Source organism: Sus scrofa, chromosome 14, assembly GCF_054392235.1.
Source record: "Sus scrofa isolate SSC_HxYL_T2T_F1_AM1 chromosome 14, Sscrofa_HxYL_maternal_Yorkshire_Landrace_v2.0, whole genome shotgun sequence".
NCBI lineage: Eukaryota > Metazoa > Chordata > Mammalia > Artiodactyla > Suidae > Sus > Sus scrofa.
Genome location: NC_139396.1, coordinates 22565271 through 22579721, shown reverse-complemented (window position 1 = coordinate 22579721; position 14451 = coordinate 22565271). Strand labels below are relative to the sequence as shown.

The 14451-nt window shown below is 41.4% G+C and overlaps 1 protein-coding gene across 19 annotated transcripts in view; it reads left to right on the top strand.

Moving 5' to 3' along the window:
• AUH (AU RNA binding methylglutaconyl-CoA hydratase) overlaps positions 1 to 10068 on the top strand; it is a 147854-nt gene extending 137786 nt beyond the window's left edge. For 8 of the 19 annotated variants that reach the window (XR_014826398.1, XR_014826394.1, XR_014826399.1 and 5 more), the window contains 3 exons: positions 3423 to 3473; positions 4522 to 4569; positions 9458 to 10068. Coding sequence is in view for 5 of the 19 variants with exons in the window: in XM_084994539.1 (XP_084850665.1) it covers positions 3423 to 3473; positions 4522 to 4569; positions 9458 to 9535 (177 nt within the window). In the remaining 14 variants the exon portion in view is untranslated. Of the gene's footprint in view, positions 1 to 21; positions 3474 to 4521; positions 4570 to 5953; positions 6143 to 9457 lie in introns of those variants that run through there. The other 11 variants (XR_014826393.1, XR_014826403.1, XR_014826390.1 and 8 more) reach the window with 9 other exon arrangements.
• Positions 10069 to 14451: the final 4383 nt, after the last annotated feature.

Genomic DNA, 14451 nt, shown 5'->3' with positions numbered 1-14451 from the left:
TAGCTCCGATTCGACCCCTAGCCTGGGAACCTCCATATGCCGTGGGAGTGGCCCAAAGAAATAGCAAAAAGACCAAAAAAAAAAAAAAAATCAGAGCTACAGCTGCTGGCCTACTCCACAGCCACAGCACCATCAGATCTGAGCCACATCTGTTACCTACACCACAACTCAGGACAGCGCCGGATCCTTAACCCACTGAGCAAGGCCAGGGATTGAACCTGCTTCCTCATGGATGCTAGTCAGATTCGTTTCCACTGAGCCACGACAGGAACTCCCTCAAGGTACACTTTCAAACATAGGACATACGCGTTTACTCACAGATCTTAATGCCATGACTAATATTAATAGCAGTGCATTGAGGGTCTTATTTTAAGGGTTTCCTGCTTCTCTCTTTCAGGAGTATTTTTCAAATATTCCTTTCTTCTGAATTCATGGATTATAGGATTTTGCTGTGTAAACAATTAGTGACATGTCTTTATTCCTAATGGAGTATAAAGTTTGATAATCCCCTAACCATTTCTAGAGTCAAAATTACTTCTTCTCTAACTCATACAGTATTCACGATCTGTCTTGGGGCCATGGGTCCTTTTGGGAATCCTATGAAATCTCTCTCTAGAAAAACGCATGCATCCTTCACATGTGCTCAGAGCTTTGCATCTAGTTTTCTGAAGGTGTCTTTGGAGTTCTTTGTTGTCAGACAGAGGCTCCGCTCTGCTGCGACATGCCTGTCCCCTGAGAGCAGTCAGATGGAGCCTCACATTGGAGTTGGTTTCTAAAACCACACTTCCCGGTGTTGATGCTCCTCCAGTTCCTCTCAGTTAAAGTACGAGCTGTAAGGGTCCTTATGTAATTTATCCCCCATATGTGGTAACACAGAGCCTTAATGCTGAATTGATGGAGAGAGAACGCAAATAGAAAAGACTTTTACTACTTTTAAGAAGAGAAAAAAAAGCTTTCATGGTAACTTTGGTGTTACTATTTTTTCAGAATATTAAGGCCATATCTACCTAGAGAGAGATTAAAGATACGTCAGGAGAGGTAATAGTTTAACTACATGCAGGTTTAGTGACTTCCTTCAGCTTAAAACTTTATGACCAACGCATGTCTCGACTGAAATAAAGAGGTGTGTTTTGGAAGGATTGCGGCACAATTCCAGTTCTGAGATTCTCCACCTTTCGTGGTCTTTGAACACGAGTGTTCAGCTCCCTGTCCCAGAGCCCCACCCTGGAGGCTCATTTGCCCGCTGTCGTCTCTGTGGTTCAGATTCCTTATCTCACTCCTGCAAACTGGTTCTTTCCCCTGTGAGCACGGTGTCATCAGTGCCAGCACTGCCCACAGCTCACCCCGCCTGAGAGCTACCTCCTCCCCTCCCATCGGACATCCAGCTGCACCCTGCCACGGTGCAAATCAGGCTGACGTCATCGTCCCTGTCGTCTGAAGGACACGCCTCTGAGAACAGTAATTGCTAAAAATAATTTTTCCCCAGGTGACTGGAGATGTCAGATGACTTCGGAAAATGTGTAACTGTGAAAGTACATGCAAAAATTACAAAACAGAATTGGTGACGCTGGGATGGTCTGTTTTTCCAGACTTTGTGACTGAATGATGACTCTTCCAAATACTTAGGAAGCTTCTATAAAATTAGTTTCTAGGTGACTTCTGAATTATTCGTTACTTCCATTTTTCCGTCTGAGAAAAAAAGGTTTGTATATATGGAAAAGGCACTGGCTTTATATTTTGAAAGGGAAGCTAATTAATTAAGCATTATGCGTAGTAGTATTTGTATTTTCCTGTTTCTTCAGTGTTCTAAGCCTTGTCGCCCAAAGTGTAATCTGTGGACTAGCAGTTCAGGCAGCCTCTGAGAGCAGCTTAGACGTGCGGAGTCCCCAGGCCATTCCAGATCCCTGAACCTGCATCTCCATTTTAACAACGGGTTTGGGGATTTGTGTGTGCATAGGGAAGTTTGACCAGCACCTTCCTTGTCTGATAAAAGTGAATGGCTAAGATTCTTATTGAGAGGAGCACTCTGTTAAAAAAAAAAAAAGAATTAATAATCTTAAAAATAAAAGACTAGTATGTGTACCATATATACAGATCTCATTTGGAAGAATTCTAGTTGAGATACTTGCCTAAATATCTCAGGTAACTGAAAACCCCTAGATAGGGGAAAATGGCATTTTTCATGTCCAAGTGCGCTTTGCATTCACTTATTAGAGTCCTTTGTTTTGCCTTTTATTTAGAGCCTCTTGTATTTTAATTTTTTAAAAATGCACCTTTTTTTTTTTTTCCTTTTTTTTTTTTTTGCCGAGCTCTCGGCACATGGAAATCCCCCAGGCCAGGGATCAAACCCACTCCAGAGCAGTAACCAGAGCCATGGCAGTGACAATACCAGATCCTTAACCCACTGAACCACCAGGGAACTCCCAAAAGATGCTTTAAAATATGCCATTCAATTCTAATTCACACTCATAAACAATATTTAGGAATTTAAGATGTGATCAAGTAACCACATTCCATCTGAGGGATTGTGGTTTTCTGTAATGTTTTCTTTCTCACGGAGGCCTCCCAGTCCTTTCCTCTGTGCCCTCACATATCCTGAAGGAGGTTTGTGGACTTCTAGCTTTTGTGTGATGTGGAAGCACTGCCTGGAGGACACTTCTTTACTAATGTATCATCATCGTGGTTAGTTAGCAGCGCTCATGGAAGAAAGATACAGATCCACCGCCTGGAACAGATATCTGTCCTCCATGGGGTTTTTCTGTTTATTTTGTTGGTTTTCGTGTGTGTTGTGTTGTGTAGTTTTGTGGTTTTTTTTTTTTTTTTTTTATTAAAGTATAGTTGATTTACAGTGTTATACTAATTTCTGCCATACAGCAAAATGACTTAGTTATACACATATATACATACACTCTTTTTAAAATAATTCCTTTCCATTATGGTTTATCCCAGGAAAGTGGATATATAGTTCCCTGTGCTGTACAGTAGGACCTGTTGTCTGTCCTGAACCCCATGTTAATCAATAGTGTCAGCCTCATTTCCAGCCCAAGTTTCCATCACACCACTGGTGGGTGTGTTCTTGTGTCAAACACTCTAGCTCCTTTTCTTTTTCCTACGTAACTTGCAGGGAGGTTTGCTGAACAACACAAAGCCCTCTGCTGGACACACAGCACCTGCTGCGCCCCAAGTATATACACTGTGCTGTGGAATCTGCATAGCCTGCTGCTGATGCAATAGGTTGTTAGAGTTGCTGTTTAGTTAAGACCTTGTAAGAGCCCTAAAATATGTTTTCCATCCACTGTCTTAAAACCATTGTCACTTCTATGCCATGAATCCAGCAAAGGGAGTTTCTGAATTTTACTGAGATATGCAACATGGTTTGCATAAATAATAACTAAAATATGTTTCTTTAATTTGAATTTTAGGGACCTGTTGCAATAAGAGTGGCAAAATTAGCAATTAATCAAGGGATGGAGGTGAGTACCTTAAGCTTGAGTTCTTTTTTGGAGTAGGTAGTATAGATTTAACTTAAATGAACCATTATTTTTTAATGTTCTAAATGATAGCTCTTTCACAGCTACTGTTACTGAAAGCTACTGAGGTTCTTTTTAGCTACAACAGTGATTTCATTCTGCTTCTAGCTTTTGTTGATTCGGTATCATAATCACAGAATTCAGTAGTTTCACTGATGCCCTGCAGTATATGCTTGTTGTTTTTGCCATTGAGTTAATAGACAGATTTGCTGGCTAGTAGTTCATAGAAAACCAAAAGAAAAGGGCATTCTGTGTATTCTCAGCACCAGTATCTGATTATAAGAAAAATAGACACACATAAACCCTGCAAGGGGCTGTGGGGTCACCCTGGAGAGATGGCTCCAAAGGAGTGGAGGCCCCAGGCCAGGGGAGAAGTAGGCAGGGCCAAGGAGCAGTGCAGGTACCTGTTTACATTGGGCTTTTCATTACAGCAGTTGTTTGTTGGATAAATTATGGGAATTTTGAAGAAAACTACCTCTTCCTTGCAGACCCAGAGGCCACTATATCTTCCTTGTCTTGAGAGCAGTTGAAAGTGATTGAATTTGTTAGCAATAAATCCCTTGCTAATAGCAAAAACCTTACATGAGGGTGTATATATATACATCTTATGTGTGTGTGTATATCTATATCTATATATCTTATGTACTTTGTAAAGACTTCACCTACATTAAGTCATTTGAGCCTCCTAGTAACCCAATTTGGTAGCTACTATAATGAGCCCCTTGTTTGGGTATACCTCTCTGAGGCAAGAGAGGTTAAATAACCTGGGTAACCAGGTTACACAGCTCCCACGTGGTAGCATCAGAATTTGAACCCAGGCAGCCTGGTTCTAGAGCTTCTCAAGCTGGTCATACGTCTGACTTGCTGTATTACATCAAAGCATTCTGTTCTTTTGGAATAAGGTTATTAAATTTCGGTTTATATTTCTATTACCTATACCATATTACCTATACCATGCTCTTGCTGAAATGAATTATATTTTTATCCTCAGGTTGATTTAGTAACAGGATTAGCCATAGAAGAAGCTTGTTATGCTCAGGTATGTAATACAATCATGGATTCATTGAGGATACCCCTTACCTTCTGTACAAGTGAAGTAATTTCTATGTCACTGAGCAGATTAGACTCATGCCAGTTACGGAATCAGACAAATGAAATTACTTGTTTCTGCTATTTGACCATTACCCGCTCATACAACTGATTCTGTTCCACATTCTAATGACTCTTCTCTATGTAATTTAGAAAACTCCGAGAATAGTTAAGTTAGTACCATTTGTGCTCTAGCTGTCTCTCTAGCTCATGTAGTATTTTGTGGGTATGGTCTGAAACCCTCAGTCCAGTGTCGAGAGGTGGGAAGAAGGCAGCACTGAGCGTGTGCCTCCAGGAAACACCAGTGTTTGAGACTCACTGGCTTTTCCTGACATTCTGAGCTTTTCTTTCTACCTACTGAAAGTTCACTAATTCAATTCTGTGTATAGGTTTCTTTTTTTGTACACAACATGACAGGGTTTTTTATAGAGGAACAGATCTTTCTTCCTACCTCTGTTCTTCCTGTCCTATTTTTAATGAAAGAAATAATGTTGTTTTAGGGCATCTAAAGTAGCAAAGGAATTATGTTCTCCCTTTCCTGAGAATTAGAAACTGTGTCAGCTTATATTTAAGCATAGCAGGATCATGAATTAGGAGCAATAGCTGGAGTGTTCCTCTGTGCCTGGTCTGTTTATATAAATTACCACCTGTCATTGATGAGCACATGCCATGAATGAACTAAATTACAAACCTCTTACAGATCTGAAGAAAAATTTTAAAAGCATATTTGGCCACACCTTATCAAATGTAAAAGACCGGGAATCAAATTAAGTATTCTTTCAGACCACAGTGGAATTAAACCAGAAGTCAATAGGAGAAATAGGTGGAAAATCCCACCTGTTGATGATGAGATGTAATCTTTTTAATAAGGTTAAACAGCTTACTTCGAAATAGCATGTTTCAAAGAGAAGGTCTCAAGAGGAATTAAGATATATTTTGAACTAAATCAGCGTGAAAATATAACATTAAAATTTGTGAGAATGCATCAAAACAATGATTCAAGAAAAATTTATAGCACTGAATGTGTGTATTAGAAAAGCAGAATGGTCTAAAATCAGTAATAACTTTCCACCTTACAAAAGTGGAAAGAGAAGAGCAACTTAAATCCAAGGTTACCAGAAGAGTATTAGTAATACTTTAGAGCAGAAATCAATAAAATTGGGAGTTCCCATTGTGGTGCAGCAGAAATGAATCCAACTAGTATCTGTGAAGATTTGGGTTTGATCCCTGGCTTCACTCAGTGGGTTGGGGATCCAGCATTGCCGTGAGCTGTGGTGTAGGCTGCAGACATGGCTCAGATCTGGTGTGGCTGTGGCTGTGGCATCGGCCAGCAGCTGTAGCTCCAATTAGTCCCCTAGCCTGGGAACCTCCATATGCCGTGGCTTCGGCCCTAAAAATCGAAGGAAAAAAAAAAAAGAAATTAATAAAATTGAAAATAGTGTAAAAGACAAAACCAATTCAATAAAATTGAAAATAGTATAAAAAACAAAACCAAAGTTGATTCTTTATAACGACCTATAAAATTGACAGCCCTCTAGTCAGGCTAACCAAGGGAAAAAAAATAAAAGATAAAAATTGAATCAGAAATGCAACAATGGTTATTACTACTGATCCCACGGACATTGAAGAAATAAAAGAATACTATGAGCAGCCGAATGTCCACAGATTTGATAACCTAGATGAAATGGACCAATTCCTTGAAAGATAGGATATATCAAAATTCACCCCAGGAGAAATAAATAATCTGAATAGTCCTATGTTTGTTATAGAAATTAAATCAATTATTAATAAACTTCTAAAATAGGAAGCACCAGGCCCAGATAGTTTCACTAGTGAATTACAGTAATCATTTAAGGAAAAAATTATACCAGTTCTCTACAGTCCTTTCCAGAAAATATAACCAGAAGGAGTACTTCCTAACTCATTCCCTGAGGACAGTATACCGAGATAACAAAACTAAAGACGTTAGAAGAAGGAAAAACTGTAGGCCATTACCTCTCATGAAAATAGAAGTAGAAATCTTCAATAAAATGTTAGCCAAACAAATCCAACAGTGTAGGAAAGGAGTCATATGTTACAACCAAGTGAGATTTTTTCCCAGATATCCAAGGCTGGTTCAGTACTCAAAAATTAATTAATGTAATTCGTCACCTCAGTAGGCTAAACAGGAAACATCATATGATTGTATCAACAGAAGCAGAAAAAGCATTTGACAAAATTCAATACCCATTCATTTTAAAAACTCAACAAACTATAATTAGACAGGAACTTCCTCAGCTTGGTAAGGATTTCCTCAGAAAACCTATAGCTGTTATACTTAATCGTCAGGAACAAGATGGCAAGATTGTTGCCCCTCACCACTCCTTTTCAACATCTGCTAGAAGTCCTGGCTAATGCAATAAAATAAGAAAAAGGAATAAAAGTCATATTGATTGGGGAAGAATAAATGAAACTGTAAATGACATGATTATCAATGTAGAATATCCCAAAGTATCGGAGTTCCCGTCGTGGCACAGTGGTTAACGAATCCGACTAGGAACCATGAGGTTGCGGGTTCGGTCCCTGCCCTTGCTCAGTGGGTTAACGATCCGGCGTTGCCGTGAGCTGTGGTGTAGGTTGCAGACTCGGCTCGGATCCCGCGTTGCTGTGGCTCTGGCGTAGGCCGGTGGCTATAGCTCCGATTCAACCCCTAGCCCGGGAACCTCCATATGCCGCGGGAGCGGCCCAAGAAATAGCAACAACAACAACAACAACAACAAAAAAGATAAAAGACAAAAAAAAAAAAAGAATATCCCAAAGTATCAACAACAACAAAAAATCTCACTGTAACTAATAAGCAATTGGAGCAAGATTACATGATGCAAAATTAATATACAAAAGTCAGTTGTTTCCCTATTAGAATTATCCCTAATTCTTCCAATGAAGAATTGGAATTTGAAATTAAAAGCACAACATAATTTACGTGAGCGCATAAAAAAATGCTTAAGTATCAATCTAACAAAATATGTACAAGATCTATAGGAGGAAAATTGCAGAACTCTGGTGAAAAAAAAGGTCACAATTTAAATAAATGTGCCATATTCATGAATAGTAAGACTCAGGAGTACTAAGATGTCACCTCTCCCCAACCTGATCACAGTTTCAGTCCAATCCCAATAAAAATTCCAGCAAGTTACTTTTTAATATTGGCAAACCAGTTCTAAAATTTATATGGAAAGTCCAAAGACCCAGATTAATCGATGCAACATTGAAGAAGAACAAAGTTGAAGGAATAACACTGCTTGACTTTAAGACTTACTGCAAAGCTACAGTAATCAAAAAAGTGTAGTACTGGCAAGAGAAAAGACAAATAGGTCAGTGGAACAGGATACAGAGGCCAGAAATAGGTTCATACAAATATAATCAACTGGTCTTTGACAGAAGAGCAAAGGGAATTCAAAGGAGAAAAGACAGTTTTGAAAAAAAATAGTACTGAAGCATCTGGACATTCAACTACAGAGAAAAAAAAAAATGACATGTAGGCACTGACCTTATACCCTTCACAAAAATTAACTCAAAATGGGTCATAGACCTAGTGTAAAATGAAGATAACATAGAAATTCTTGGTGACTTTGAGTTTGGCAATGGCTTTTTAGATATAACAACAAAAGCATAATTCATGGAAGAAAAAATTGATGTTTGACTTTATTAAAAGTAATAAATTCTACTCTGCAAAAGACAAAAATGAAAAAAATGAAAACACAAGCCACAGACTGGGGGAAAAAATCTTTGCAAAAATACATATCTTAAAAAGGACTTCAACTTTTAAAACTCAACACCCATTAAAAAGTGGGTATAAGGTCTGAACAGAAACCTCACTGGTGTAGGTGTACAGTTGGCAAATACATAGAAAAGCATGCTCTACAGCACATGTCACTAAGAAATGCAAATAAAAACAGTATATCACAATTTGGCCATTTCTTACAAAGCTAAACATCATCTTACCACATGATCTAGCGATCATGCCATTACATATTTACCCAAATGAGTTGAAACTTATGTCCACACACAAAAACCTGCACACTGGTGTTTCTAGCAGCTTTATTTATTGTTGCCAAACTGGGAAACAACCAGGGATTCCTACAGGAGGTGAACTGACTAATTGCGGTATATCCATAAAAGGGAGTATCATTCAGCAATAAAAGAAAATGAGCTCTCCTGCCATGGAAAGACATGCAGGAACCTTAAATGCATATTGCCAAGTGAAGGACTTCACTCTTAAAAGGCTGCACTGTATGATTCCAGCTGTATGACATTCTGGGAAAGATGATGATGGTGGGGGATTGACTAGGTGAAGTATTAGGGATGTTTAGGACAGGGGTACTGTTCTCTCTGGTGTGGGAATGGTGGATGTGTAACATCATGCATTTGTCAAAATCCATGAAACACACAGCACATTGAGCCCTGGTGTAAACTGGACTTTAGTAGTACATTAGTAATAATGTGTCAGTATTGGTTCATTGGTTGTAACAAATTACACATTAATGCAGGATATTAATAATAGTGGAAACAGTGGGGGCTTCAGAGAGTATATGGGAACTCTGAACTTTGTGCTCAGCTTTTTTGTAGACCTAAAATTGTCTAAAAAATAAGGTCTTAATTGTATTAAAGTGTACTTGAAATGGGAAATTTGGAGTTAGAATGATAAATTCAGTCACATAAATAAAATTGTTCAAGGGACTAAAGGATGTCAAAATTTTAGATGGTCTTTTAATTGGTTCCCTTAGATAAAACTCGTTAAACTATTGCAGCTGGGGGTTTTTTTTGGCATTGATAACATCACGTTTTGTTTCTCTTAGACTGTTCCAACGAAAGACAGACTTGAAGGTCTTCTTGCTTTTAAAGAGAAAAGGACCCCTCGCTATAAAGGAGAATAGAAGCAACAGAAATCTTTAAAATGCCAGTGTAATAAATGTACTTCTGGAAGTGTCTTTCAGATCCATGTATGCCTCAGCACCTGGAACCCCAGCGACCAAAGTAAAGAGCAAGTTATCTGTATACCGAATAAAGTACCTGCAGTGGACCTATATGTGTACTTTGTTCAAGTGTGTATCATCATATTCATTCAGATTTATAAAGCTAGTAGTGTATACTGTCAGAAACACCAACTCAGAATTAGGTGTACATTTTTAAATACCTCCTGCATATGAGGCTTTCTGTTCCTAATCTTTTTAATGTGAATAATTTATATATTGCACACTCCAGGAAATAATATTGATTGTATGTCTCCTGTGCTGCAGTATGAAAATAAAATTATTTATATATACCAAAAATGTGACGTTATACCAAATAAAATTTCTAAGGGATTATTCACACATGTACCCTCACACATACATCTCATACTGAAGAAGGAGTTGATCGAATTCTGAGTGAAAATGACCAAATATAAATAAAATTAGTGAAAAGAAAACTTGGAAATTTCTCTCTTACCCCGTTCTTTTTGTATTATATAGTAATAATACTGTCTTATTATATAAATCATTGCAGGTTGGATTTTAGAAGAAACCCCCTTTCCATTGCTGAGTCTGTCATGTGACCTTGTTACATAGACATGTTTTAGAAGACAGTGTGGACTAGAGAATTAATTGAGCCAGAGACTGGGGCCAAAGACCTTGTGAGGTGGCTGGAGGCCTAGAGCTGTTGTACCACTAAGCTCTCTTAGAGGGTGTGGTCTGGCCCCCTGGCCTAACCCAGAAATAAAATGGTACAGCCAGGGTTGGCCTGTCGAAGTGGCTTAGTCCTGGATTAAGAGCGAAGTGGCACCTGCTCTCTGCTTCCTCCTCCTCCCCGCCCCCAGCTCTTTACTCCTAATTAGGAGATGAACACAGCTACCCTTTCTCTCCCTTCTAAGAAACATCATGCCTTTCTGCCCCTGGCCAGGTAAGCAACTAGAAACAGGTGCCCCAGGGAGGGCCTGTGAGTTTATATAGCCTTGCCTGGCAGGGATGGGGGACAGCTAGGAAGTGTATAGGCAAGAGTAAACTGCAGAATTTTGTGTATTGAATACATCACCGCATGTTGGATTTTAGAAGAAACCACCTTTTAAGTGTGCAGAAGAGAGGGGAACAATCAATTTGAGCTCCTTTATCGTGTATTCATTTGATCAAAACATCTGCTTTCTGAGGCTTCGTCCTGGACTGAGACGGGCAGCACTGGAGAAGCCCCCCTTTTCTGAGACCCGCACCTATTGCTGTCTGACTCCAGGGGTGTGCCACTGTCCCCAAACGCTGCAGCTGTGCTTCACTGCAATGGAGTCCAGTGCCGCACATGGGTGGTTGCCTATTGCGTGTGTTCCCACGCCCAGCACCGCGGTCTCCCTGCTCTTGGAAACCATAAGAGTCTTGGAGTTTTTTACATCACCAGAACTTTTACTCTTTAATTTGGGAACTTGAACTCTCCATCTCAATTCTAAAAACCTTGGAAGAGGCAAGCACGGGCCAACCCTTAGCTGATGGTCACCCTGCTGGGGGACAAGCCACTTCACTATGTGTGTCCTCAGGCTCAGGTGAGTTCTGTGCTCCTTGTCACCTGCACGGCTGGCATATGCAGACTTAGGACGTTTGCTCAGCTGCTCAGCCTCATAGGAAAGGGGCTTTTTACAATCCCCATTCGGCTCTGTGGTGACTGTATCTGGTGGTGTGTATCCTGTGTTGATAAGACCTGCACCGTTCATTTCAGGCAGGATAAGTTGCAAATAAAGTGCTAGTCCTGGTTTCCGGGGTCCCTTAAAGGTTTCAGGACTATGTTGCTCTGTGACAGGTAGGGATGCCACTTCCATTTTAACTGAGTAGGAAATAATTATGTTAATGGGGAAAAACACGTAGGGTGCTGAGTGACTTGTCGCTCTTAACTTGGATCCGCAGCCAGCTGCTGATGGAACACCATTTAGTTTCCTAACAAGCTCTGATTAAGTCACCAGCGTGTATCTGAAAGCCAGGACGTCATCCCGTCGTCGTCAACTTCAACACATCCGCCCAGCTGTCTGTCGTTTGGTTTGCTCTTCAGCAGAGCCGTCGTTCTGGGGGGGTTGTCCTCCCCCTCCCCCTGGGTCCCAGCTGGATGCTGGGGGGGCTCTGTTATTCCTGGAGAAAGAACCCACCCCCCCGCCCCCTGCCAGCCCCTGCACTGGCACATGGGCCAGCTGCTGCTTTTATTTTCCCCCAGAGCTTGGAGTGTTGTTTCTGGGTCTTTACACTGAAACCACGTCAAGCTGACGCAAACTGGAGCCACGGTGGAAGTATCCATATGTTCAGTTTGAATGAAAGGACCAGGAGGGAGGATGATTAACCGGGCCTGCTTATAATTCAGGGGGAAAACATCTCCTGTTATCTTCAGAGCCAGGAGACCTGCTGGTCTTGAAGTGATGCAGTGCTGGTTAATTTATAACTTATCTCTGAACGAGAGGTCTCCTAAGTTACAGAGGTTTGGAGTCCAGAGAGGAGTTGGAGTCATGGCCGAAACAAGACTCAGATTTCCTGTGACTCACTTTCTGTGATTCAAGGGTCATTTCAAGTTTGTGGTGTTTTTAATAATAATAAAAAAAAGACTCAATTTTCCTGTTCTTTTTGCTCTTTTGCCTGTCAGAAAATTGGCTCATCACCAAGTGTTACTTTTCTGACAGTGCTTACTTACAGAAAATGCATCTTTTTCCTATGGACTCAGCTGACTGGCCATTGACCCTTTTCCTCGTTTGATCTTAACTCCCTCTTTTGGTTAGGGAGGCCTACATTGGCTCTGATTTGGGATCCAAAAACCTTAGCAGGCAGGGGTGGACATTCTAAATACTTTCTGATCATGCCGTTATTATTATCTATTTATTCACCTCATTAAAGATTAACCAATGTGTATGTTAGCATGTATTGGGCTTTATCAGAAGACAATGGAAGTTATTTTCTTACACTTAAAAAGAACGTGTACCTGTGTCACCAAAGATAAAAGACAGCCTTTGAAAGTTACTTGGTGGAGTTCCCGTTGTGGCAAAGCAGAAACAAATCCGACTAGTATCCATGAGGTTGTGGGTTTGATTCCTGGCCTCGATCCATGGGTTAAGGATCTGGTGTTTCCGTGAGCTGTGGTGTAGGTCACAGATCCCTCATTGCTGTGGCTGTGGTGTAGGCCGGCAGTGGCAGTTCCAATTTGACCCCTAGCCTGGGAACTTCCATATGCTGAGGGTATGGCCCTTAAAAGCAGAAAATAAAGTTACTTGCTAATATTTTGGTAACATGAGAGCCACTCTTCTGCATAGATGAAATAGGCTACAGATTGTGGTTTGGGGGTATTTGGGCAGGTAGGGGGATCAAACACTCTGCTCAAAATATTTGTGGGTCTCAAGCTCTAAAAACCCAGTTTCAAATGTCTTCTCTTTGGGAAAGTCCCCAAATTCAGCTCCCCCTCAGAGGGACAGCTTCTAATCTGTTTGGCTCATGGTATTGGTTTTTCAGACCTATCCGCAGGGCAGCGTGAGGGAGCTGGGCACCTGATGAGGAGGGTGAAGGACTCCAAGGACCAGCTGAGACATGCACATCAGGGCTGGCCCTCGTCCACACAGCACCAACTTAAAGGGGGCAGTATGGAGGAGGGCCCTTCCTCAGTGAGCCCATGGTCCCCTGGGATCAGCAAAGTAAGCTCATGACCACCAGCTTGTCAACCCCATTTTAACATACAGAAAACACAGTACGGGGGAGTTCCCATCGTGGCTCAGTGGTAACGAACTCTATTAGTCAGTATCCATAAGGACAAGGGTTTGATACCTGGCCTTGCCCTGTGGGTTGGGGATCCTGCGTTGCCATGAGCTGTGGTGTAGGTCACAGATGTAGTTCAGATCCCACTTTGCTGTGGCTCCAGCTCTAATTCGACCCATAGCCTGGGAACTTCCATAAGCCACAGGTGCAACCCTAAAAAGCAAAAAAAGAAGAAAGGGAGGGAGGAAGGAAGGAAGGAAAGAAAAAGAAAAAAGGAGAAAGAAAAATGATATGTTTTGATTCAAGGGAGCATTCTGACAATATCACTGAAGATACTAGTGTGAGTGTGAGGAGGGGATTTGGGCTGGGTACAGTTACAAGGATAATGATTACCATTTACAAAGCTCTCTACCTCCCAGGGTTTCCATCCACTTTTGTATTTACTCTTCCTATCAGCCAGGAAAGGAGAGGCACTGGTTATTCCAAAACAGAAGGCTGGGAGCATAGCATGGTTACAAGTGGGTGATGGAGTCGGGAATTGAACCCGGGGCTGTTGACTTGTCATGACTGTTGGGCTTACAACCAGCTGAACAACATAGCCAAGGGCTGCTGATACATACATGTGTCACCCTTTGCTCTGATTGGTTCCAGGTTTCTCATGACTTGGAGAGAGACTAAGTGTGCGTGTCAAAGGCCCTGGTGTCAGGCGGGACGTGTGACTGGTACGGCGATACTGGCTTCAGCACCTCCTCTAAGCCAAGCACTTCACCTGCGTGTCCAGGTCCAGTACTCAAGACACCTTAGGAGATGGGTTTGTCATTTTATGGTTTAAGAACCAGAGGCCAGGACTGCACTCGGGGCAGGCGTTCTGAACCTGGAAACCCAGTGACGTTGGTCACAACACCTGGAGGGTAGAGACCCAATCTGGGCAGCTGTGAGCAGTGAGTCTGAGGACTCCTGCATGGTAGGGTCAAAAAGGCAGTGCGTGTGGGTCAAGGGCACCCCGTGCTGCTTCAGCGGAAGTGTACTGGGCGTCTCACTCTGTTCTGCACGGCTCAGGTTCACCTAGAGTCTTGTATTCACTTCTCAACATCACAGTTTCAGGTGGTTAG